This window comes from Neodiprion fabricii, chromosome 6 (genome assembly GCF_021155785.1).
Source record: "Neodiprion fabricii isolate iyNeoFabr1 chromosome 6, iyNeoFabr1.1, whole genome shotgun sequence".
NCBI lineage: Eukaryota > Metazoa > Arthropoda > Insecta > Hymenoptera > Diprionidae > Neodiprion > Neodiprion fabricii.
Genome location: NC_060244.1, coordinates 25,690,812 through 25,718,452, shown reverse-complemented (window position 1 = coordinate 25,718,452; position 27,641 = coordinate 25,690,812). Strand labels below are relative to the sequence as shown.

At 42.0% G+C, this 27,641-nt stretch overlaps 1 protein-coding gene across 6 annotated transcripts in view; it reads left to right on the top strand.

The window, feature by feature from the left end:
• Positions 1-27,641, top strand: part of LOC124184414 (RNA-binding protein Musashi homolog 2-like) — a 137,039-nt gene that overhangs the window by 68,511 nt on the left and 40,887 nt on the right. For 2 of the 6 annotated variants that reach the window (XM_046574081.1, XM_046574084.1), the window contains exon 1: positions 7,542-8,777. The exons of the other annotated variants lie outside the window; for them this stretch is intronic. In XM_046574081.1, the coding sequence (XP_046430037.1) occupies positions 8,746-8,777 (32 nt within the window). In that variant the 5' untranslated portion in view covers positions 7,542-8,745. Of the gene's footprint in view, positions 1-7,541; positions 8,778-27,641 lie in introns of those variants that run through there. 6 annotated transcript variants of the gene reach the window in all.

Genomic DNA, 27,641 nt, shown 5'->3' with positions numbered 1-27,641 from the left:
CGAGTCACGCACCATCGTCGAACTTTGTCATGACGTTGGGCCGCGTCGAGTGGTACTGGAATAATGAGAGTAAATTTAGTATAATTTGATATCGCGTTGAACGGCACGACATGCTGCGGCAACTTAACAGCGACCAGTGGTCTTGTTGCCCGCGCATACACTCGCCGCGATGCGAATAGTTTGACAAACTCATTAGAGTGATGGACAGCGTTTGTACCAACCTCGTCGTTGCGGTGGTACCGCAATTCATGCGGAACGCTCGTCGAAGTTCGCGGAATTTCAGAGAGTCAGAGTAGAGTTGAAAACGTCGAAAATACTCGAAAGCCGTTTTGGTGGTCCGAGCGATGCAGCGAAACAGCGGAAACAGTTCCACGGAAAATTATGAGATCGACGTTTTACCGAGCTACCGGAATTCCGAAGCGGCACGCGATCCGTCGCTGATGTTTCGATTTAACAAACCTAATCGACGACCCAAAGATCAACCGCAATGAAAGCCAAGGCAGGAAACGATAGGGAAGGATAGGGTACGTTATAGGTGGATAGGAAACGCGAACCACGCGGCATAACGAATTGCAAGGCTGTTGACAACCGGGAGTCAATTTGCGAAGCCCCGGCAGTATCATTTCGAGCCGTTGGATAAGTTCCCGAGGCAAAGTCCAAGGACCTCTCGGGTGGTCCCTGGATCCCTTCGACTTGCGGACCGCCATCCGATTGTCCGCGTAAGCGAAACGGGGATCCAACGAAGGCAGGAAACGGCCATAGCACGAGCCACGAAAACCATATGGCGTAACGAATTGTAAGGTTTACACGATCGCCAGTCCCTACCAGGGACTCTGGATACCGAGCCTCGTGCCAGGCGGCAGGAACTACGCCTCGTGCTCCGACAGCTGACGATCTTCGTCCTGGTTCGTGCTAACGACCGGTCGCCTGCACTCGCCTCACTCACCTGCACTTAATTCCGATACCGCTGACCTGATCGTGATCGTCGCGGTAATTCAGGTCGGACGGTGGGCGAACGGTTTCGAAGCCAGCTTCTGGTTTCGTCCAGCCGTTCCACGTACGGTGGAAAAATCAGTCGGTGCAGGAACCCAATCGCAGAGTCGAAATGATCATTCCAATGTAACCCCAATTTATTCGGAATACATTTACCGTGTCCCTTTGGATGGTGCTTCCAGCGTCTACCGATCTTTTCTTTTCAGACCTTAATGATCTCGTAGTTAAAGTTTTCGGCTGATGAAGCCCGTTCCCAAATCCCGTAACGTTCAAAGCGACCAGGGGCTGAAAATCACTGATGAACAATCCATTTCAATTATCCCTCAGGACTTCGGGCGCGTCCGGTAGCACCGAACTCGCCCGCGGTGTTTTGATATCACATCAAGTGATTTGAGGTGAAACGTTTGTAGCATCCGTGAATTTTCTTCCCCATTTCCGATCACCTACCATCGTGTCCATTCTGTAAGAAGGATATAAAACGACACGATTGGCCCGACAGAGCCTTCTAAAAGGTACAGAGACAGCACCGTAACAAATTAAGTTTAAGAGTGTAACAAACCTCGCAGAGCCGTAACGCGGACAGGTTTCTCTCGGCAAAGCCCCGGCAGTGCAGAAGTATCCGTCTCATCCCCGTGGAGGTTTACTAACGTCGCGTATGTCGCACTTATACGTCCCCGGATCGAACGGTGGACTTATCCTGACTGGCTGGCCTCTCGAGACGAGGCTTGGGTTACCGCTCGGGGATCGCTGGACGTAGGACACCGGACACTGCGTAGGTACCTACCAACCTACTCGTTGCAACGCTTCCGGCCTTTTGTTCTCACCTTCCACCGCGAGAGATGAGACCTCCGGAGGTCTCGCCTACCCTATCGTATACCCTCGAACACACGGGGACGCTACGCGCGATACTTAAACTCCTCTCATCGTCAGTGGTCGCTCGTACTTCGATTTCCGAACTCTTAACGACCCTCTACCCCCCTTTCCCATTATTCTCCGTCATTCTCGATCACGATCAAATGACGGAACCTTCGATCGATCGAACGGTCAATCAACCGTCAATTTTTTCTCACACCAGATTTCATGATTTCGCGCAACTCGTGTGTAAGCCCCGAATTTCAAAGTGTGCAGGTTTTTTCTGCAAGAAGTTTGTTCACGGAAACTTGATCCCCGAGATCATCCGACAAAATCGTCCCTGCTGATCGTACATGTACATATAGACTGAACAAATTTTACACAATACGACAGAATTCTCAAGTGTTCTGCTTACGGATTCAGAGGGTAATTTTTTTACGATTTTCAACTGTAATAATTTTAGCCTGGGTTTGCAAAAGCCCCGATACGTACATCCAGAGAGGTCAGGGCTGAGTTGGGTTTGAGGGTAGGTTCGTCCGAAGACTAATGTTTGGACAGTTAACCAACGTTAAGCTACGTTCCCGGTTTCGGAAGGCAGACGCGCTTTCGTCAGCATCAGTGAGTCTAATTTGCTCGAAAATTCAAATCTCCGGACGTGCACGCGGTCCTTTCCAAATTACCGTCGTAATTGTAGCTTTAAGCGCTTTTCCCTCTCGCTCCGCGGTTATGTCTCTTTCTCTCCTTCCCATTCTTCATTCTCTGTTTTCGTTTCTTTTTGTTGCGGGTGGTTTGCCGTTGTTGGTTTTTTAATTCTTTATTCTCTTTCTTTCCCTTCTTTCTCATTTATTCCCTAAAATTCTTCCTCTCTTTCGTTTTTGCTCCCCGTAAAGCGTGAAATATAAGGCAAACAACCGAAGCTGCCGGTATCCTGGCGCGCCTCCAACCTGAGTACCCTTCGCCATAGGTTATACCCGTCGACGCGTGTCTAAGCGTGTATACATACATATATATATATATATTATATGTACATACATGCGCACATGCCCGCCGCTCCCGAGAGGCTGGCTTTAAAGCAAATAAGGTCGGCCATATTTGGCGATATTTGGCGATATTTTGACTCGCCTGTAATATAACTATGAGCGCGAAATGTTACCGGGAACGACGGTTCCGCCGTAACGTCGCTTACCAAGCGTTTATGTACAACCCTCCACGAGAGCTTTATTCTTTGAAGTAACTCGCCGCTGCTCGATAGCCTTTATGTTATAACACGCGTTAGGTGAGCCTGCTCTGGATTACGGGTGCACCTTGACACAATTTTTGATTTTTTTCATTTTTATATTTCATTTTATCCCAAGTAGACCTAATTCTTTCTTTCTTTTTATCTGTCTTCGATCAGTCACAATGTACCGACGGGCGTGCGTAATGAGGAGACTGCAAAACTGCGTTTACGGTACAGCAGAAGTACAGTCTCACCCGATGTGTTTAAAAAAAAAATATTGTAAATAATGAAAGAAAAAAAAATTAATCAGATTAAACTCATTTCATTTTTACCCACTAATCATACAGTAATTACATGTCACATGTAGGTACTGTAACCTGATTACAACTGTGGAATATAATTAAGGTGGACATAATGTTTATATTCGTAACACATTGAACTAAATTGGATCACCTGCAATACAATAAAACGATAATGCGACTGGTCTTGAATTTAATCAAGTAGGTACCACATATGTATGCTTATATCTATCTGCCTCTGAAGGGCTTTAACGGAGAACGATAAAAGCGAATGAAGCTTGTGATCCGGCGGCGGATCAGGTGGGAGTCGGGCGTGATAACGCGAGACGTGTGAACGAGCCGAGCGTTTCCTGGTTCTACGGTGAACGGATGAAAATGAAGAAGATGAAGATGAAAATGAAGAAAAAGAAGAGGCGCAGAGAATGAAACAAAGGCACGACTCTTCGACAAATGGCGTCGGCGAGCCCTTCTCTTCTCCCGCACCTTACAATTAGAGCCACATACGCAGGCACGCTTTAACAGATACAGGTATAGGTGCAGATCGAGGCTCCTTAAAAGGGAACCTTCCCCGAGGCTTCAGGATTAATCCGCGCGGCGTTATCCTCTCTCACACATCCGCGGCCTCCGCAACGCCCATATTATAGCACCTCTGCATTTTCTCGACCACATTTGCAATCTGGATGGGTGTGAGCACAAAGGACCCTCGGGGGCAGGGGGGGGGGGGGGGGTGGGGGCAGACAGACGCAGACAGACCGTGTTCCTCGAGGAAAGGAAACCGGGAACCGGAGGGAAATACCCGCCGCACCCCGCCTCGCGCCTAGACAGGATACAGAGTCGCAAAACTGCAGTCTGCGCCTCGTTTGCTCTGCCGCATAACTACTCGAAGCTGCACCTCGTGACGTCGCAAAGTACGTTACCGATTCGCGAAAAGCTGATTCGATCCTCCTAATTCTTTAATACCACACATTGCCGCTTAGTTGTTATCATCGTATTATACTCTGCAACCTTGTTCGTATTTTATATTTTCATGTTGCGCAAAAACTACGGTTACAAGAAAAATAAAATGCGAATTCCAGAAAGAAGTTGTCGTGTCGTTGCGCGTTTCTGGTATGAGAATTTTCACATTACGTCGAGGAATGGTCAATCGATTCGAATAAATTGTTTAGCCTGTTGTTATAATTTTCAAATTCACCCTTCCATACACAGTTATGGACACGACGCGAGGCTGCAGCTGCCGTTTCGTATCGCGCCGCGTCGGTTTCAACGCAAGGCTCCCTTGCGCCTCGTAGTAGCGGGATACGGAAAATTGTGCGGGGGAAAATTATTACGGAGGTTAAGCAAAATTTTACACGGATATATATACTAGGTATTATGCATATTACATGTGTAGTCCGTACACGTTATATACGGGTGTAATTTTGCCGGTGCATTTCGCACCTTTCTGTTATACTCGTACTCGCACGTCGTATACTTTATATGAATATGTATACACAGTTGTGCAAACTATTTGTATTGCTAATTCGTTGCACAGGATTTGTCTCCATGCGTACATACACAGATACGTACATGCTTATAACGTATGACGTATTATAATCTTGCCAACTATCGTTTATTATACGCAAAGTTTATGCGTGCAGTGCTACGTGATATGCCACTTGGGTGATATTAATGATACTTTATGCATGTATATATAATGTATATTATACACCTAATTGCAGCGTCTGCACACCGCGAATTAAGATAACGCCGTTTCGTTGTTTTGTTTCAACCCAACAGAGGAATGTCCACGTGTATGTGTAGTATTTGTAAGTTATAGGTGTATAGGTTATAGACGATTCGGAATGTTTGACATTCTGATCAGCGGTTATCTGCGAATGCACTTTCACATTACAGATTGCAAATCTGGATATTATTTCTACCGTACCTATTGTTTCTTCTTGTTTTGTTTTTTCCTACAGAAATTTCAGGTCACGGTATAATTGATGGAAATCTGTTTTTTGAGAGTTTCATTTTTAAGAGACAATCGAATTTTCGAGCGGAAACTCTGTATCAAATTATTAGAAAATAAAGATAATCTCTTGGAAGGGATGTAAACATCGAATAGTTTTTATGTTACCGCAAATCGTTGCACGCTATGCGATATGCGAGTACGTACAACGATTGCGAGAATATTGTGTATAAATTACAACCAAAAAGATAAAAATTAAATACGAGTAAATTGTATTCAAGCCAACAGTAAGTTAGCCGCTGCAGTGATTCAAGTTTCTGTGTATCGAGAGGCTCATTCATCGTCGGTAGAGTCTCGCGTCAAATACGTTTGCACGTGCGTCGGTCTGTTTTTCAAAGCGGCAGTATACTTGTCAACAAAGGGAGAGACCTTCGCTGATGAATGAAAAGCGTTTTTTTTTTTTAATTTCTCCTGATCACGACTCGTAGAAGAAACTCATTGTACTTGTCATTGCAGAGAAATAAAACGACAATGGCTCTCGCAGCTGCAGATAAGGCCTTTCTTAACGATTCTGTAATTAATTAATTGGAAGATTTCGTGAAAAACTGCTAGTCTATATTTCATTTGTGTGCAAGAATAACAACAGCAGGAGTGTGCGTAAATGACGCAAGGCTTTGCTCGTGTAAATATATAATTACTGTTTTCTGTAAGTTTAACGTACAAGCGAGAGTCATCGTGTTAAAAAATTTATTCACCAACGTCACCGTGTAGCATTCGGATGTTGATTTAACTGCGAATGATTTTTACACCTATTTCTGCACGTACGTCGAATTGAAAATCGGAATTTATACGAATCCGCCATTGTCTGGGTCCAGGCTGCAAGTGTTATACAGTTCTGGAGCATGCAGCTTTCGTTATTATACTCTCGGAACGCCGTGCGAATAGCAAACAGGCTCGTTCGCATCAGGTACGAAACACACACGCTTGCAGCGTTAATCACAGGTTCACGGACGCGCGCGTACAGACAAGATTCCCAAAAATTTATCCTCGTCCGAGATTATGCGACGTATTCGCAGCTGCAGGCGTGAATACGCCAACAATGGGTAAACAATGACGAACCAGTCGCGTCGGACTCCCTGCACTGCACACCGCTTTTGCAATTACGCAAAACACCGATCTGCGTCGGTCCTTTTACAGGAAAATCATGTGCAGTTAGAACCAGTTTCCGATAAGCAGTAGGTAGGTAGTTTCATCGAAAGGTACGAGGAAATTCGTCGCACGAATCGTCATTCCGCGAATAAATGACGGGATATACGTGTATCGGAATGAAATGTCTATAAAGAAAAAAAAATTGTTTTCGAATTTCAACTTGAGAGGAATACTGTTTTTCTTTTTCTATACACAGAATCTTTGACTCATTCGTTGTATGCGTGACCGTGAATGAACGTCTGTTTTTCTCAGTTGGAATTGATGAAATTATAAAACAAGGTATTCAGCGAGTATCCAAAATCTAAATTGCTTTTATATGTTTCGCAGAGAGAAACAGCCAGAGATTGATTCTTTACGTATGCCTCGGTTATAACCTCGCGGAAACGAAACATAACATGTAAACAAATCAAGTAGGAAAAATCTTGGAGACAACAGATCGACATAAATCGATACAATTAGGTTACGTACGATAACGGAAATAGAAATAGAAATAGAAATAGAAATAGAACATATTTTTATCGTGCGAGGGCGGTAACCCTTAGGTACAAAGAGCAAGCGATACATACATTCTGAGTGAGAATTTTTACTTATAATTAACTTAACCTAAGAGAAAGAGAGAGAGAGAGAGAGAGAGAGAGAAATCGGAACACCTTCGTTTCAGACGTCGTACAGTTCGACTCTCACACCTTAAATCACGATCATTCAATTAAAATAGCGCAATATGCGACTTACAGATTTCCCCATCCATCCATCCACCGAGCGAGAAGCGAAGCGGGGGTTGAGAATCGCTGCGCGGCTTAAGGGGGTCGCTCTGCCTCTCATCGTCAGCCCTGAGAACAGTGAGAACCCCCGATCCATCCGAGTTCCAGGCAGAGAGTCGAAGGGCTTCGGCGCCCGCGGGGCTTCGCCGGTTTATAGTTCGCCCTCCGTCCGCCGGGGCGCAGGGGTTCGCCCCCCCCCCCCCTCCCCCCCCACCTCCTTTCAACCCGAGAAAACGGTCGACGAACGGCAAGCGGCGCACAGCTGCCAGCCGACGCGAGAGACGCACCGCGACTCTGCTTGTATTACGTTCTCGTTCTCCGGTCTCTTTAGCGCGTAGAGAGTTGTGTTTTCCGTGTGTTTAATATTTATTAGAAAACTCCCCGCTCGCCGCCCCCTCCGACCACCCGCCACCCACACACACCCCCCACCCTCCCCCCTCGCCACCCCCGGCAGCCGCTGTTCTCAATCGACGCTCGTATGTCCGTATATCGGTGTATTTCTCATTTATTTGGTATTACTATTTGATATTGATATCGATATTGTTGTTGTAACCTCCCGTGCCGCCCTCGCCACCCCCTTTTTACACCCCCCCGCTTCTCCTTCCTACGCTGCAACGTTGACGCGATGACGATACTTGACGGTTGAGCGGATCGGTCAATTAACCTGTTCACGTACGGAAACTAGTGTGTGATTCTTTGATAATACGGAGGAATAGATGCAAGGATAGAAAGAAGAAGAAAGGAAATCGATGTGAGAGTGAGTTTGGTGAGTGAAATGCGGACGATTGACCAAACGACGCAAACGGTCGGTGCATGTATTTATGATATATAAATTGGAAACGTGGGTAAAATCGTCGTAGTTTTCTTCGTTTGTTCAAAGTGTCAGATCCGGATAAGAGTATCGTCAAAGTGTGTTTTTGTGGAAACTAACGACAGCAGCGCTCAGAGTCTGTCTGTCTTCTGTGTTTTTAAACGAAGATCCTTAAATCGTTATTGATAAATAACAATTAACAGCAACGGACAGTTCACACGTATGGGCGAGGAAATAAATAATATATGAAATAAAGAAAGAAAAAGAAGTAAACAAGTGAAGTGAAATAAAGAAGGAGCCTTCGCTCGTCTTTGTTCCTCGTTTCGTTCGAGGCGAGGTAAATAAATAGTTTTTGCCGCAGCCGCGCGTCGCGTGCCGATCTTGGTTCGCCGTGTTTTCGGTCTCGCTGTGTTGTCGTTGTTGTTATCACCGTCAATTCGTACACGTGACAGCGCGAGGAACCTCGGGAGAGAACGAAGCTGCGAATCGAAGTGATACATAATCGTTTCTCACGGCGAATATCCGCCAGAAGGAGAAGGAAATTAAAAAGAAAACTATAACGATAAGGAAGAGGGGAAAGTAAAGCAGCAGCGGCGGAAGCGGCGAGGAAGAAACGCGCGTTTTGCACCGTCTTTTACTACCCCCTCCTAGGGATGTTTCCGTACACAACTTTCCCGGCCGTAGGGTAAGCAAAGCACAATGAGAGAAAATAACTGGCACACGTACGTCACGCCTCGTCCTCGTTCCTCTTCCTCTATTATTTTCGTACGCAGGTACAGAGGATCGAATCGTCCTTTGCAGTTTGATCGACGATACACGGTGTTGCTGTATTTGGTGTTTTTTTTGGTCATTTTCCTCCCTTTTTTTTCTCTCTTACCGTTGGCACGAGCTGGAGGACGAACGCGTCGTGTCGTCGTGTGCTAAGCAATACTGCGTGTTTCTCAATTCGTAATTTATTGTCTTACAATGTACACTTTGTTAGAAAGTCATGTTTATCTTATTATTTACTTATTTTTGTTTGCTGGTTGGTTGGTTGTCGATGTCTTTCATCTTCGTCATCGTCATCGTCATGCTCGCAATGCTACATGTAACAAGCTGTCTGCCCCCGGTCTTATTTCTCATTATTTACATACGTAAATATAATTATAATGTATACCTCTTACTCGGTAATAATAGTAATAACAATAATAAATCGGCAGATTATTGTTGTTATTATATAGGTATATACTCTACCTGTGTATTGTAATAGACATAAATATGCACGCTGCATCGTTGTCTCTCTGTATATCCATGGTAACACGAATAACAAAACGTAACTTACCGGGTGGGTATTATATTATTTACCAACGATGGTGTTGTATTTTAATTACATAACAACTATCTGGGTCTTGCTCTCTGTCGTGTAACACATGTACTTAGGTGCATCTAGGTATCCGGTATACAGTTCGCACACGTCATAGACGTGTGCGCGTGTGTGTTTGTCTCTCTCCTAATATTATGCATCACGTACTGCAAGCAGAAGCAGCTATTGCCTGCGTATCCGTACACATAGTTGGCTCGCTTCGCGTAGGTGTAACGTATTTTTAACGTACATGACAAAAAAAAAAAAAAAACAAAGAAAAAAGAAACAATTCACATTAGTTATCCATGCGAATCGAACGACGATGTTCTGGAAAGTTGTTTGTTTGATTATATTGAAGGGTTTTTTTTCCTTTTTATTCTTCGCGCGAAATGGAAACTGGAACATACATGTACGTATATATATTTTCAATAAGGGAAAAGAAGAGTATTTCGTTATTTACCTAGTCGCAAATCCCCCAGCCGTCACCGTTGCATCGCATTCCACAAACTTAATTTAAACCCATCACGCGGTTCTTCGTTATGTACGTTACATATGTGTATATATATATATACGTGTGTGTGTGTGTGCGTTACGTACGCATTGTACGTCTGTAAGTATTTTTCTTTCCCATCGGCACACAACGGACAGGGATCGACTTACCCTTGAAAGTCACGTTCGTTCCGATAGATTCTTCCCTTCGTTTTCTTTCTCTGCTTCCTCGGCCTTTTCTTTTTTTTTTTTTTTTTATTCTTCTTATTCCCCCCTCTCCGCCTACCTTTCTCACTCTGGTTTTTTCTCTTCTCTCCTCTCCTCTCCTCTCCTCTCCTCTCCTCTCGACGGGCTTACGCTATTCAACGCGTTTGTTACGCTGCGAGCAGCGAACGAGAATATTCCAGACGTCTTTCGGTATCCGCCAATAAATACTGTACATTTTCTACCGTTAGCTATCGTTTCACCATATACATCGTTACGTTGTACATTCTAAAAAATCAGAAAAAATCTCCCATTCGACAAAGTTTCAATATATGCATACATATATATACTATATTATCGTATAGAATACAGACGATGATTATTTTTTTTTTTTTTCTTTCATTTGAGTTTTCATTCTGTTTTAAATTTCCTTCATCTTCGACGATCCTTCGTAGTTTCAAGGAACTCGCGCGAATCCCCGGAGCACGTGCGTCAGTGTGTGTGTGTGTATGCATGTATGTATTTACATACGCCGGCGACGAAGAAGTTGAACCCAACTCGTAGCGGCAGCAGCAGCAGCGACGGTCGATGCACGTGGTGGCTGACAGAGAGTTTCCATCTCCACACCGCGTCTGACTCTTCCTCTTTCTCCCCCCCCTATCCCGTCGCTGTTTCTTCTCCTCTCCGCTCTCTTCCCCTTCCGTCGACGAACCCCCTCCAACCCTTCGCCCTCTTCCCTCCTCCTCATCGTCCTTCTACGGATTCCCATTGTTCCGCACGCCGATGTACCTACCTACCTATCTGCCTCTCTCTCCCTCTCTCTCCCTCTCTCTCTCGCTCTCCTCTTCCTCTCCTCTCCGGGAACTGTCAAACTCATCCTCGACGCGACGCCGAGACTCACGGAACTCGTTCATGCGTTAAATATCGACCGGCCGTATGGATCGTTCGTTGTACGTACGGTAACGGGCGATACTGTATGCAGAATTCGCACGTTACACGTTGTTGCGTAGATTTTTAGTTTGTGCAGCGATTTGGGTGGTGAGGGAGGGAGGAGACACGCTACGTTGTGTTCCACACCGACGCGTTTCTCCTACGGCTTATCTTTTACTTTAACGTCGTTGCGTGGCAGAAACGGTTTGGAGAATTGCGTAAAAATGATCGAAATACTTCGACACGGTAGGTATGCGAACGTTCGTTGTTGCGTAACGAGATTGTTGTTTAACTTTTTTCACCATTACCGTAACGAACATTTATTCTAACCCGTATGATACCTTCCGAGAAAATTTAATACCCGTAACGATAATAATCGATAGACTCGCTGAAAAAACAAAAAGAAAAGAAAAATACTTCCCTCGATACTCGACTCGAAACTCTCTCCTTTTTTTTCTTCTTCTATTTTATCGCACGACTCCGCCTATCCGTGAAAATAATGACTTTGCTACTCGGGTTAAAATACTGTGGAGAGTTTATATAAACGCTTTGCGGTGGTCCGAACTGGACGGAAAGAAATCGTCGATCGGTCTCCTCTATTTACGGGTTCTCCGATACGTTGTGAAGAACCAACAACTCCAACGTGCAAAATTTTAACCCAAATTGCGTACGGGCTAATAGCTGCATCGTATATACATGACCTATGTACAGGCTTACACACACGTGTACAACAATGTAACATAGAAGAGGAAAGGTAGTTTCATTTTCGTACCAAAGGAAAGTTTTTCTCGCTACGTTAACAAAAAGTCGTTGTATTCTCCGTTTGTCTTTGTAGGTCAAACGGTTAAAAGCACCCATAAGCCCGGCAGAGAGGCAGCTTTTTCTATCCGGAATCGTGCATCTATATCCCTCTCACCCCCGAAACTCCCTTCCTTCTCTTTCTCTTCTCTATTATCTTCCACCTTTTTTTTTATCTTTTCTTACAATTATTTTTCTCCACACAGACGCGCTTCCATCATCTGTGCACAGACGGGCAAGTTTTCCGAAAGTTCTTGAAGCTGATAGATATACAAGTATTACAACATCTACGAACGACGGGCAACGTTCGAGTTGCAGGAGAAAAGTAAAGTCAATCGATAAAGTTTGGTCGAAATCGAAGGAAAAATTGGTACAGTTTGGAGTGAAATATAAAAAAATTGGGAATTCTACGACTCTCGCGAGACTCCGGGGGGACTTTGAAGGATCGGCATATACATGTATACTCTGTTCCTCGTGTGCGTATTTTATGTGCGTACTTATTACGAGAGAAACCGAGCTCGTTGCTTCTCTCTCGCACGGAGAGTACAAACGAGTTGTATGCCCTATTATTCGATCGCGATTTATTTTCAAAAGTCGACAAAAACACCGACGCGAGGAGAAAAACGTTACGTTTAGATCCATACCCACCCAACGTCGAAGAAACGTACGTGTATGTAAAACTTTGAGGAACGGTGCGATAAAGTTTTGCAATCGTTTGACGAAAATCACTCCACCGTGAACTCGTAGCCGGTATATTTGAAAGGTTAGTTACTTAACCTGCGACGTGAAATTCTTTCGCATTACCGACGCGTTTGTCGAAGATTGTAATGCACGCCTTATCCGCGGGCTATCATTACCCGTGAAAGTGTCCGTTTACGGTATTTAACTCGGGGATATACGTGCTTGCGTTATTGTACTTGCGATTAGTCCCTGACTTGGAATACGCTTTTGATAATTTTTTCTATTTTCGAATAGATAGAAAGCAGACTGCGGGGAAATGCAGTACTGTGCGTACGTGATAATAGTAATATCGAATCGCGTACGAGGAGATGTTGTTCGCGAGTTCACATCGCTAGCTGGTTTTTCGATTTTTGGTATCGCAATGAAACTGAAACATGCGGAATATACAGGGTTGCACAATTGTCGTGTACTACGCTACACCGTCGACACATTTGCGTCCTCCCGCAGGGTGCGTATAATCGGTTTTGCAGATCATTTATGTGAGCTGTTCCCGTTTAGGCGTATACACGATTTTGTACTAAAAGCTTCGCGCCGTGCTAATAATCGCAATAAACGCATGCCGTGTACGATCGTAACCAGTGATAATAACAGTAAGAATAATAATAATTGTAATACAACCAAGTTAAATAAGATATAAAAGAACGAGAAGAATTCTTACAACCTCGGAAGGAAAAAGTTGTTTTCTTCTTCTTTTCGCGCGACGCTTTATTAATGATACTTTGCAACGATCTTCAACACGAACGGTTTTCCCAGGAAATGAAAAAAAGAAACAAACGAACAACTTAATACCAAATAGGTTTTCGCCCGTAGGTTGGCTTTTTTCTTTATTTTGCCTTATCACCGTCGTTTGTCGGTAATTACTCAAAATCATGGTTAAAAGGCTTTCGAAATTCTCGATCGTTTCATCGACGATTTCAGCATAATCGTATATTACACTGTGGTAATATTCTTTATTCCGAGCAACTAAATCCCATTCAAAACTTTCCAAATTACAAGGCTTACGATCGCGCTTGTGTGGCTAGCTGCTAAGCAAAGTTCGGAAAACTGGTAAAGAAATTTCAAACATTATTAATACCTCGTCATAATCTTAAAGCTAGCGAGAATCAGCTGTAGATATATTTACACGGGGCGTTTCGCTCAACTTTCTTGACTTTTTGCCAATCACCGGACTGCAGCCACAACTGCAAACTCTACAAATAATTTCTCAACCGATTTCAACAATTAGTGTCTTGCTGCTTATCGGACGAGAAAAGGAAACCGTTAAAAAAAGTGCGAGTTTTCGCTCGCTCTGTCGATACAATCGCCGCTCCGCTGTTCCTTCGAATAAATTTTAATCCGGTAAACCAAGGCCTGTACCTCAAAAATTTGGAAGTGGATGCTAACTTGATTTTCATTTTCGCTTTATACCCAAGAATCTTGTTATACGCAAATTTGCAGGATCCGTGAAATTGCGAAAATTAACCAGAAATTAAGGTAGTTATAGTTTGACGCGATTATTTCGTCACAGGTAAGGAATGTGGAAAAAAGGTTTCGTATCAAAGTTGTAGAGTTGAAATTTCTGCGTCAAAGAATATCTTCGGAAATTAATTTTTTACCCAGCATTGACGCAAATTTCCATCTTTTTTCATTCACTTTCACGATTTCTCGGATATTTTTTATCCTGCAAATGTTGCAGTACAGTATTCTTCGGTATAAAACGAAGATAAAAATCAAGCTTCCAGCCGCTTCCAATTTTCCGAGTTTCAGATCTCAGTTCACTCACGGAAAGTAAAATATTTTAGCTTTGTCTTGGGTCAAATTTACAGCAATTGTGGCAAGATTCACATATCCGACGACAAGTATAACAAAACTCACAAAACCAATAGCAAGCGTCGCAACATACTCAGATCTGCTACAATCGACGTAAATTTAACTCCGAATATAACAATTTCCGTCCATATATTCACCACGACAGAAGTAAAATCATCTGCAATGACATTTTTTTCCCGTTCAATGCCGGATCGTTTCGGAGATGCACTCGCGCGACGATTCGCGACTCGCTTCTCTCTCGTCTCGGGAACGCTCCGGACGGACGGTGTACTTATACAGTCATAAGCCGGTTGTTTTTCCTCCATTTCTGATCCCCGTCGTTGGCCTCCAAAACGGTGGTTGGCCTCTGCTCGGTGGTCGGGAGCGATCGAGACTTTTGGAGAGATGAAAAATTCGCGAGGCGTGTGGGGGGGGGGGGGGGAGAAGAGCCTCGTTTCTCGCCGGATCTCGATCATCCTCCTCTCCTCGGCTCTGCAGCGTCGCGGCGGCGGCGTCGCCGTCTCGTCTTCCCTCTCGCTCTCCTCCCTCCTCCTCCCTCCTCCTCCTCGTCCTCGTCCTCGTCCTCATCCTCCTCCTCGGGCGACGCCAAGGCCAGGCCATTCGTTTACCTCACGTACCATTTTTACTTTTCACTTTTTATTCTCGCGGTCATTTCTTTCTCGTCTCATTGTTCCGCTCCACCGACCCTGCTGCCTTCCTTGCCTCTCGGCACGACGCTGTACAGGATCTAATACTGCTTCTCGGCCTTTTTAGCTCTCGGTCTCGACGACGCGGAATAACCACCGATTTAAGACGCGCCTTCTCGGCTCACGATCACTGCCCTCTCTGAAATTTTTCCCTGCATCGGTGATTAGTTTGTTCAGAATATTTCGTGAAATTCACCAGCCTTTCTTTGGAAAATTTCTCCAAATTTGACTCAAATTTTATTCGTATCTCGTGAAAAGGGAATCGTGAACGGAATTCGAGCACTTTATTTTTGTAGGTAATCTTGTTTTTACTTCTGGACTTTATTTCTTTGATAGTAAGAGTTTGTTTAGATACTTTTGAAAAGGTCCAAAATCGAATCACATCTTTTTTCATCTCGTTTAAAACACCGTCAAACATGTGCATTTTTGTTATATATGTATAAACGTAAATACTTATCTTCACGTATTATTGTCTATTTCTTAAATTGAGATATAATTTTGGCCGAAATGTTGTTAACGGTAAGTTGAATTTCGACCGACGATGAATACATCGAATGAAGGTTTACAAAGTCTACGACGCACAAGACACGTGTATCAGAAAAATAATTCATTCAACGTTCACAATTCGGTAAATTTGAATATCTTCACCCTGCCAAGGTGGGTTGAATTTAAAAAATTGAAATCCATCTTTTTCTCATATTCTTCGTGTTTCTGTCTTGTCGCAATATACGTATGCCGGGTTTCACCTGTCTCGCGAGGGGGAAGAAAAGCGAGTTTGCAGAAAAGGAGAAAATGCGAGAGGGAAAAAAACGTATCGAAAAAACGAAATGACAAATAAGGCAAAACTAACGCGTGACGCAACATCGGCGCGGATTACGCGTAAGGATAGACGGTTTTTCTTCCGGGCATACGTATAATATCGGTCACGAGAATGGAACGGAACCGTTGCGGGAAGATTATTTCCAACCGCGTACATTCCCGTCGTTTGATGTTTCAACACGGTGTATACCTACATAATATACAATAGGTAGGCACATAGAACGCATAGGTATTAACGTACAGATCCAGGTTTTCATTCAACGCGGCTACGCGACAAGTACGTTATTTTTTACCTCGTTCTTACGCCATTTTATTTTTTTTTTTTAAACCCCCCCCCCTCCTCCTTCAATTATTACGAATACACTTCTAACAAAGAAAAATCTATACGATATCTTTGTATGTACAATATTACATATATATATATACATGTATATAATATACAATGTAGAATATTCACGGCAACTCTTGCGGAACATTTAGAAACGGCCACACGGTTCGTCTGATCGTCGATTAGATCGTGTGTTAAACTAAGCAATAAAAGAAAATCTATCACACGTATCTAATCAATTATGTAGGATGTAAAATTAATTTACTACTCATGTAATTATCGTATACGGTAGGAAATACGATTTATTATCATGCGTATGGAGACCACGTAACGTTTAAGTTTATTTATTGGTACGTGAAGTTCCGGGCTATTTGTTGAATGAATTTCTGTTAATATCTTCTTTTTTTGTTGATTAGCCTAGATTGACTAGCCTGTAGGAAATTTTTCTGTGCAATGTAACGACACAATGTAACAACGCTGGGCGGATTATGGAAAGATTTTTTTTTAATCAGATGACGTATATCCGAGTTTAACCCAGTTTTTAAACTTCTTTAACAAGCGTTGGTTAAACGTGTGTGTGTGTGTGTGTGTATGTTTAGAACGTAGATCATTATACGAGGTAAAAGGTTTGGTTGCATAATAAAGCTTCCATACCGTGTTATAAATAAAACTTTACGATTTTTCTCCCCTATCTGTTTTTTCATTTTGCCAGGGGTGTGTTTTTATCTTCCTTCTTCTGTTTGAAACGCCCTAGGCGAAAATAATCTTGAACGGGACATTTTCAGGTGCAACTCTTGTCGTCTTTTTTTTGTTTTATACTCAAGGAATAGAAACTCAAAACCTTACAACGATAATTTCTCACTGTTACGTATATATTAGCCATTGTTCGATTGAAAGCGGGTGAATAAAAATTAATAAATAAAGAGTTAAAGAGAGAGAGAGAGAGAGAAAGAGAAATGCGCAAATCCGTCCAAAATCGCTAACCGGTGCGGTTTTGCAACATTCACTGTAATTTATATAATTGCATAATTTTGGAAAGTGGATGTTTGGCGAAGTGGTGCGGATGAAAAAAATTTGCCATTTTTGTCTACCGTATCCTATAAACGCGGAGTTACTCTGCAATGGTCGATTACATCTTGTCCGTCTGGGTCGCGAGTTTCTCATCCGATAAAACCACATTTTATCATCGCACAAGGAGCTGCAGACTACTTTCGCTGCTGCTGCTGCTGCCGCTGCTGCTACGCCTGATGCTGAGATCTGTTCGAGGCAGCAGGTATAACATTCCATTCCCAAGTCGAGAATTACAAACACGAACGGACTTTTACTCCCTGTCCCAAAACGCAGTCTCCGATCTTCCGGATCACTCGATTTTACTCCTCTCGTTTACCCATTTTAGTCAATTCTTTTTTGGTTCTTTTCCATGTATTTGTTTATTGAAATTCTCAGTTTTGGGACATTGAAAATTCAAGTCTGTTCAAACTTTTCGCACTTTAGCGATAAAATTTTTTCACACGTAGTAATAAGGATATGGAAAAACAGAATGTAACAAGGTTTCAAGCAATATACGAGAACGGAGGAGTTGAGTAAAATTTTGATGAAAAATGACGAGTTTTTTAAAGATCTTTACAAACCGAAGCGTATCTTGTCTCTGTTTCTTGTACGTACGCATTATCGAGTTTGATTTAATAATATCGACGTCGATGAGGTAAATCGAATTGAGATCCACTGACCATGGGGGCAATCCAGCAAAACGATGGGTTCTTCGCTCTCGGGAGGAATATGGATGCGTGGGTGTTCGTGTTGCTTGCAGACTGTGAGAGGCTGTGTGTTTTTGAGGGTCCGTAGATCAGGAATGCCTCCGTCATGCCCGCAAAACTACCCTCGCCTTCCCTGAACGGGAACACGCTCTTTTTTTTCTTCTCTTCTCATTCTCCTCTTTGACTTTCATCCCTCACGAGAGTCTATAATAAGCATGGCCGCCGTGCAAGGAAGATGGAAGTCCGGGTGAACTGCCGCAAAAACCTTTTTCAGCTGTAGATATGGATCGATGAGCGAATGGATGGATGGATGTTTGATTTCATGCGTATCCTTGCGCCGTGAAATATCGGTCCAAATATCTAATTCCGTGCAAGTTGTACAACAGTCTCTTTTTATTTTCTAAAAATTCTCATCGCCTTTTAATAGGGTTGAAATTCGGAGTGACGTCAACGTAAGGAATTACCAAGCATTGGAAAATAAAATCACTACTTTCCAACTTTATATATATCGTTTCCGAAAGAGTTGAATTTCAAAATTTCGAGGAAAATCATTTTCCGCATAAAAATCCTCCATCGTTGCGTTAATCTTATTACGAACTTTGATCTCGCGTCTTTAAAACATTTTTTTAATTCTCACGTAGTCAGTTGAATCTTACAGGTCTAGTATCGAAAATGAATTTTGATAGAATAAATAATTTCATTCGTATTAGATAGTTTCCTCGTTTTTCTTTGTTTCTTTTCTTCTTTGCTCTCCTTCTTTCTCATCCTCAGAGATGAGAACCGCTGGTGGTGGTGAAGCCGTGATGCCGCGTTTGCTTGTTCCGCGGCGCCCTGCAGCGGGACGATAAAGTCTGGAAGCAGCAGGGGTGGGACGACGACGATGGTGGGGTTGTGCTTGGCGTCACCGAGGCACGAGGAAGATCCTCAGCCTCTCTTTATACGCGGGCAATATCCTTCCCTCCCTCTTTTTTAAACAAGGCACCTCCTTATTTGTCTTCTTTACTCACCACCCCCGGGCTTTTAGAACTTCCTCTTCTTCTTCGTCTGCTTCTTCTTCTTCCTCCTCTTCTTCCTCCTCTTCTTCCTCTTCTTCTTCCTCTTCTTCTTCTCCTCCTTCGTGTATACAAACTTATGTATGCATGTAGAAGAAACACACACACATGCCATGTAGGTATTCGAATCAAGTCTGTACGTCTTCCTTTCTCATTCGTTTATTCATTCATTTATTTATTTATTTAATTATTTATTTATTACGAACCTGCTTGATCGTAGTCGAATTCTTTGTTGTCGTTTACCCCGACATCGTACAACTTGCCACCTTGTACTTCTCGTTGTAACTTCACTCGCTCGTTATAACGTAGCGCGTACGTTAATGACATCGAGTCGTCTCTCGTGTATGCTCTTCTTCTCGTCAGTTCGAAACGAGGAGACGAGAGACGAATGCGCGTGCACTAACTTCATATTCTTCGTTGTTTCTTTTCCCAGACCTGCAAGTCGAATCGTTTCACGTCCTCTTGCATTGTTGTACCATTGTTATTATCGTCATTCGAATTAATACTCTTGTCGTCACCGTCGTATCGTTGACGAAATTTCAACCCCCGTCGGGTTATTGTTGTCTGTTGGATAAAAATTTGGAAAATTTGAAGTTAATCGGATGATAAAAGAGAGCGATTGCAACCATCGAGAGATTAGTCGGTTTTTTTTATTTTTACAGATTCATTTGTGAAAAATTAACGATAATCGTACGTCGTACATTATTACCGAGTATCAAATGTTAACTTTACTTCACCTCTTTAGAGAGAAAGAAGAGTGTCTGAACAAATTCGACGATGCAAGATCCATCGATCGTTAATTTCTGGCAACTACTTTTCAATCATGTCAAGATACGGGATCAAATTACGCCAAATTTCGTATATACCGTACTCTCGTAAAATAGAATTATAAATAATAGGAAGTGCAATTTAGACTTCCGGTTGCAGTAAAAGCAGCAGCAGCAGCAGCGGCGAACGTGCTCTCGTACAAGAGGGTGCCTCGTGCCCCCCTAAAAACCAGCATTGTTCTCGGTTGAACGGGGCTTTGTCGAGACACCTGGTGGATTCGAACTCCCCGGAGTGGCTGGTCCGGAACCCCGATGGCCTGGGATCCTCGACCTCGTCTCGAACCCATAAACCCCCCAATTTATTTTCATTTTGGTACGGCTACCGTGAAAAGTTTTAGGGGAAACCGGTGTCGCCGCAATATTGGACGTTTGAATAACGTTGGGATTGTAAGAACAATATTTGCCACAAGTTGATTATAAAATGAAATAAGAAGCAACGTGGATAAAGTTTCTCTGATAACTATAGTTATGTGGTATAACACATGTATAGTGCACGTATCGTTGGTAGGCTTGAACCGTTATATCTCTTAATACTTTTGCAAAAAGATTGGCGAAAATTTTTAACGTATCCACGCGGTGCCGCTGTTGCCGCTATTTTGCTGCGACGGAGTTTCGCCCTCGATGTGCATCGCGACGTACGCGGTATAAGAAGAATAACCTGTTTTAAGACCCGTCGTAAAACTCCACCAAGAGGCTGTGGCCTCTGAATTATAAATAAATTTACCATCGGTTATAACGTATTTGTTTGTACAAACGCTTGCTTCCAGCTGATCATAATTTGTAGCGTAGGCGACACGATTGAATATATCGATAAATTTTGCTGTTCAACATTGTAACGTTGAAAACGCTAAAAAGTCGCAACTTTGACTCGGCTTTGTGCTATTTAACTTTATACTCACCTTGAAAATTGTACAAAAATCAGAAAAGATTTGTCGCTAACGTTGTTTCTTTTTCTCACCAGTTTGCGATCTTTATCGTATAACAGTCGTTAAAAATCTTTGCCTTTGTGCGGTTTCGTGCGAAATCAGTTTACGTAGGCTGTAGGGTTTAGTCGTATAGCAGGAACGGCGGATTTGTCGGGTGCAGGCTGGGAACGACAGCTGCAAGCTTTTCACAACAAACGACAGCAACAGCAGCGGCAACAGCGATGTGGGTATAGTTGTGAAGTCGAAGCCGGTCGGATAACTAAACGCCTAGTCAAAAGGCACGGCGCTGTGTTGCGCTTGACGTGTTTATCGGTACTTTGGGACAAAACGTCGAATGACTAACGAGACGACACGCGTTACGTCCGCGTCATGCGCGTATTTCGTATTGTATCGGCATTTTTAATTACTGTAACCATCGGTGCGAAAATCTAGTCCCGCGGTATTCTCTGCGTCATTTGCATGGCGTTAAAGTATTCGATCCTCATTTTTCTCGATTAGTTTTGCTGAAAACCTCTGAGAGATGTGATTTTTTTTTTCATATATATTGTTTAGGAAATGGTAATTAATTGTACAGGGGAAAAAGAGAGGGATATTTACCAGTCTTAATTATAGTCGATAAATAAATTTACTTTTGCATGTTCTCGCAAACGAAGAAAGCTACAAGAAAGAAAGAAAGAAAGAAAGAAAGAAAGAAAGAAAGAAAGTAATTAATTTCCTCGCGAAAGCGAATTATAATGAGCGTATAATACGAAAGTTGTGTATATGGGTAGGCATGTATATAATACATAGGTACGTATATGTTTACGTTTTCTCTCTTTCTCTGTTTCTCCCTGCTTTTTCGACTCCGTTAATGTTGCCACGGGCCGTTTGAGGGATAGAGAGGTTCTTGCGAATACATACTTACGTGTATATTGAGATATAAAGTAATTATAATATGTACGTATGTATATTAGACTGTATGAAAAAAAACGACGATTGTTTGTTTTTTTTTATTTCAAAATTCACGTTGAAAATATTGTTTGAAAACGACGAAAAAAAGATGCTGTCCAAGTTTCAGCTCTTGTTGTTAACATTTAGAGGTGCATCATCGCGACTTTCTATTTCCCACTCAAATGACACGGGAAATTTTGTATTTTTTTATTTTTTTTTACCCTGTAATTTTATAACTCGTCAACGCTCGTGTACCGACAAGACCAGAACGTGTAATTTGTGTAGGGAATTGAACGTTCTACAAAAAAAGGTCTTTTTCCATCATTTTGTGATAAATTTACTCTTTCAAAAGTTATTTAAGATCAAAAAGCATTTATTCACCTTAGATAACGTTTTAAAGAGTAGATTTATCATGAAATGATTTTATTGATACAATCTAATGTATAATATATAGAACCGTGTAGTAGCTGGGAAAGAAGAAAGCGGAGTTTTGCAGGGTGCAAGTCTATGTATATATATATATATATATATATATATCTGAAGTCTCTGCCGTTAAGTCGAAAAGTTGAGAAGATCCGTTATCGGTTTTCAAAGCTACTCCTTTTAATCTGCTAATGGTGTGTGTATACATATATATATATATATGTACACCTTATGCCTTCAGAGTTCCTTCATGCTCTCGGTACATTCTACTAATTCTCTCCTGCTGCAACATACCACGGTACTTTTACATATTTTCAAACGTTATATACATACATATATATATATATATATAATCTCATCCTCTCCACCCTCTTGAATCTCGAGATGAATAGCCGCATTATCTTCGTGCATGGCCAGGACCGATCTCGTATAACAGAGTGCATAGGTGTGCACATTTTCGTGTTTATATATATATATATATATATACATACATACAATATACATGCATGGAGGAAGACGGAAGCTGAAGAGACTGAAAAGAGGGAGGGAAATCGAAATGGTCTCGGTCTGAGTCGCGTCTTTGGCACTGGAAGGTCCAAATCATTTCCAACTACGAACAAACATCTTCGTCCGGAGTCCCTTTTCTCTGTACGCGATAACAGTGACGGTTCAAGATTTCGACGTGCCGCACGAGGGGAAGAAAAATGAAGACAATCCTTTTTCACGCCTTGTCTCTGTCTCTATTTATCTCGCTCTGTCGTTGCAAAGAGCTTAACTACAAGCTATATATTTTTCCATGACCATACCCGTATCGGTTTCGTCATTTTCGTTGTCGTTATTTTTTTTTTTCCCCTTCTTTTCCTTGATGTATTTTCGAAATGGCGGGCAAAGCCTGCGGGAGTTGCCGAGGGATCAACCACCTGTACATATTTACCCATGTGTTGTAATAATACACGAGTGGGTGCTGCAGTATCGCATATGCGCATTACACGTACCCTATAAAATAGGGAATGGCGGATACAATGTGTACGGCTATGTCTTGATAGTAATGCATGTAGTTCGATACATGATATAAAGAACGTAAGGAAGGATGCAGGATATTTGCAAGAATTGCTGACGACGGCGATTCGGTTTATTAAAGTCAATCCTTGTCCACGAGTAGGTAAAACCCCGTCGAGAGAGTTCGCGAATACACTCTATTTTTGCGTTGGATGAACATGATCGAAATACAGGTATTGCAGGTACTTTGTACACGCTCAAATTCTTGTTCTTATTTTTTTTTTTTTTATTCCATTTTCTTTCGCTTTTCTCATCCTTTGTAATGGTGATTGGATTTTCTTTCTTATATTTACCTTTATTCTTTTCAATTCAATTTGTTCCACTTTTCCACCCCTCCTTTTCCCCCTCCTCCCTCCCATGTTACTTACGTTTCTTTGTATCTAATTGGCTGTGCATAATGATCGGAAGACGGTTTTTGCGTGTATATTTATTATAAAAAAAAAAAAATAGTAAATGCACGGGGGGAGGGGGAAGAAACCTGGAGGTCTTATAAATTTGATCTTTGTTTCGTACGGACGTATGATTATACATTACATTATATTATAAAACGAAATGACAACGACAAATGTGGTTTGAATTGATTTTTTCGAAGTACAAAGAAACTCGCGGCGTTGTATCGTTGCGGATGAATTTCATCAACGTTACGTAACAATATTCTTGATATTCGCGCTTTTTCTTCCTATTCTTGAAATTCCTTGGGAATCTCCCAGCCGGTCTCGTCCTCCCCAATCTCGTCAGTCTCGTTACCATCCGCGTCGAGCATCGGCTCGTTTCGCATCAGGCGGTATCTGTTGTCGAGGTGAATCGCCGGTTGCCAATTGTGCGTGTTCATCAGCTGGGCGGAGAAAGGAAAAAATCAACGATAAGAAAAATTGAAAAAATCGCATCAAGCGATATTGATCGGGTGAAAAATTTATAAAGAAAAAGAAAAAGAAAAAGAAAAAAAAAACATGGCGTAACATCGTCGTTCTCATTAGGTACAGAAATGTATACAATCGCACGCTTTAACACACGGTGAATTCGCAAAAAGAAATTTATTCAAAATTCGCACCGCGTACCGCATGTATATATTATATATACACGGCTTATAAGCTTACACGGCCATGTACGTTATATTATATGTATATGTATATATGTATATATATAACCACTCTCGGGGTTTTAGTCGAACGAATATTCATGGCGTTGCGTTCGTTCGATCGATCGTTGTTACAATCTACTTGTATGTATAATATGCGTTATACGGGTATGACATGTTTTTTATATTTACACCAGGCACTGCACGAATATGTGGGAGGTGTTTTATTTTGGGACTTTGGACACACGCACTGCAGCGATGACGCATTTTTATTAATAATAGTAATATCATATTTCGAGTTTGAATGACAGGGAGGAGGAAAGGTTTCAATTTTAAAATTAACTCAACATTGAATAAAATTAAAATAATGAAAAAACAATCGGCTTGGAAGGATATAACGAATACATATGTATGCCTATGTACGCGTATACCTGTGTAGAGAGAGAAAAGTGGAGTAATCCAATTTAACGTGGCTAAATATTAAAATCTCATCGGGCCGCAGTGTGAGGGAGAGAGAGAGAGAGAGGTTAGGATAATTTTTTTTTTTTATTCTTCTGGAAGAACAGAAGATGCTGGGCATGAAAAAATTGGAATATATATATATATATGTACATATTTATACATAGCTACATTTGTATAAAAGAATAACGCGAGATGAAGAAATAAGGATAAAACAGCTTGCAGGGAAAATTGAAAACGAGGAAAAATAATGGTAATAATAATGTTTAATAATCTAAGAGAAAATTTCACTCTTCGCGAGAGGCTGTAGCGCTTTTCATACTCTATGCATATAAGATTATCTCTATACTATAATTTATATATATATATACATATATGTATAATTTATCAAAGGTTATGCTGAGAACTTTTTTCCCTACCCATTTTTTTTAATTCCATTTATTATTTTTTTTGCTACTGCTGCTGCTGTATCTGAATCTTATAATCTTGTATTATACCTTCGATTTTTCCTTTTGCATAACGAGCGAAAATCAACAGTTTCTATCCGTGCTTCTTTCGTTTTTTTTTTTTCTAATGGCCTGCGTAATTCCTAATTTTGGAGAACAAACATCGATTGTTCGATAAATTTTCGTATTTTATATACCGAAGGTGATCATTAAATTTCATTCTTGACTCAACCTTTAGAAAACGACTAATATAAATTTTGACCCAGTGTAACATTCTTTTGCTCGCGTACGTTCCGATGTTTTTTTTTTTTTTTCTCCTTCTTTTCAACGAAAGTGAAGAAATTTTATGTTTTGCGAAGAAATGAAAAATTCATTATTCCCCCCCCCCCCCCTCCCCCCCCCCCTCACTCTCTGTCTCTCTCTTTTTCTCCAACTCCGTCTCTTGTAATCGAGACAATCTCGTTACCTCTCAGCTTCTGTGCTTCATCCCTAATCACATTTTATGTAACGAGCTATGCGAAGTCGGGAGTGGGAGGAACGAGAAGCGAAGGAGGGAAAAATCCGCGCTCGTTAAACGCGAGAAAAAGTTTGCGCAAAAGGACAGGAGAAATATAGACGACGCGTTATGTATGTACAAATCTGCACGTATGATGTATAATATCATTATTATTATAACGATAAATTTCAAATTAACGAATCGTACGACGGAATTCACGGACATTGAAAATTTGCCGCGAAAATGAAAAGAAATTGACTAAAATGAAGGATTATCTAAAATATAGGAAAGAAATAGAAACTTGTAATCTGAAATCAGCGAACGTTGAATCAATTTCGCGTAATCTATAACCTCGCAACGAGTTACCCTGATGGAATGAATACCTATAGACGAATAACTTCGTTTCCTATATTCGATATCGTTCGTTGTTTGAAAATCTATTATAAAATCATCGTCGCCGTATCGAATCGATTCGTCGTTAGAATTTGGAAAGATTCAAACCGATATTTGTTTAGGGGTATTTTTTTCTTTCTTTTTTTTTTTATCTTGGTCGCAAGAGAATCGAGCTGCGATAAGCCACGATTTTGGTGAATTTATAGAAATGGCACAGATTTGGTCGAGGTATAATCGCGAAGTTGGTTCGGTGCTTGGTACAGCTTTTGTGCCAGGTGCGTGGCTGGCTGTTCCTGCGGAGTTTTACCCGGTGGTATAAGGCACCTCTTCTGCCTACCTGGGAAACGGCGACGTCTCTACCTCGACGTTCCCCGCTCTCCTACCAATATACAAGAACCACGTCAGCAGGGCGTACCAACCTAAACGGTTCAAACTTTGCCTCTGGGATGCGTGATCCTTACGAACGCGGACACGCACATCCACCCCCACCATCCCCGGCTTGCGCTTGAGATTCAACGGCAACGCGTCGCTTTCCGCATTTATGCCCGGCAAGAAGTTATACTAAATTACGGTCATGCGATCCCATCTTTTCTTTCCCCGTTTCAATTGTATATATTTTTATCTTATGGGAGAAGTTTTTATTTATTATTCTCGCTGCCTACTACGTCAGTTATTATTGTAACCGACCTCCTCCGCGGTCACGAATGGCAATCGTTTTTACCCTCGCCTTGCTGTAATCTTCGATTCGCTGTTACGTGTTCGCATACGCACACACACATTATGTATGCATGCATATACCAATCCTGAATATCGTGCGAAAGTTGTAGAATTTCTCATCAATCATTTCCTTATTCGCTTTATTATCAATCCAGGGGTTATCATGCTCATACTTGTGCACCGGATTCGTCATTTCTTCATATTATATATATATATAGGTAAAAATTCTCCAAGTTTCTTTTTGTGGATATTATTTTACCTTCAAAAATATACCGGGGATAGGTAAACTTGTTGGTAAAAAGTTTGACTGCTACGTGAAGTTGACTTTGTGCACTGTTTCTTATCGTTCTTCCCTTTTCTCCGTATTATTATTACTATTATTATTATTGTTATTTGATTTCAACAAAGTTTCACACTTTTGCAAAAGGGTATAAATTTTTCACCCACGCGCAACGCGGAGCGATTCACGATCCTCGTTACAAAGACGCGTTGATGTTCGATTGCCGTTGTTAAAGGATGCGTGACGTTCTTACTCGCGGTGTTGCGACTTTTTATCAGCTTCAACTTCAGAGAGGAGCCCAGCAACACGGCGCTCTCGGAATAAGCGGCTTAACCTCCGCTCCGATCCTCCTCCTCCTCGTCCTCCTCCTTACAGGCGGTGCTTCCACTCCACCATTTTCAGAAACCCCCTGACGCTTCATCTTCTACCCTCCGAACGATGATTATTTCAGGCTTTCTCGCTACGCGTGTACCGTCTGATCCGACAGACTTTCATACTATCCGACATGTTGCTGCCTTGTCAGTATCGTCGGGTCGAGTTATTCGTTATACATCCACTCA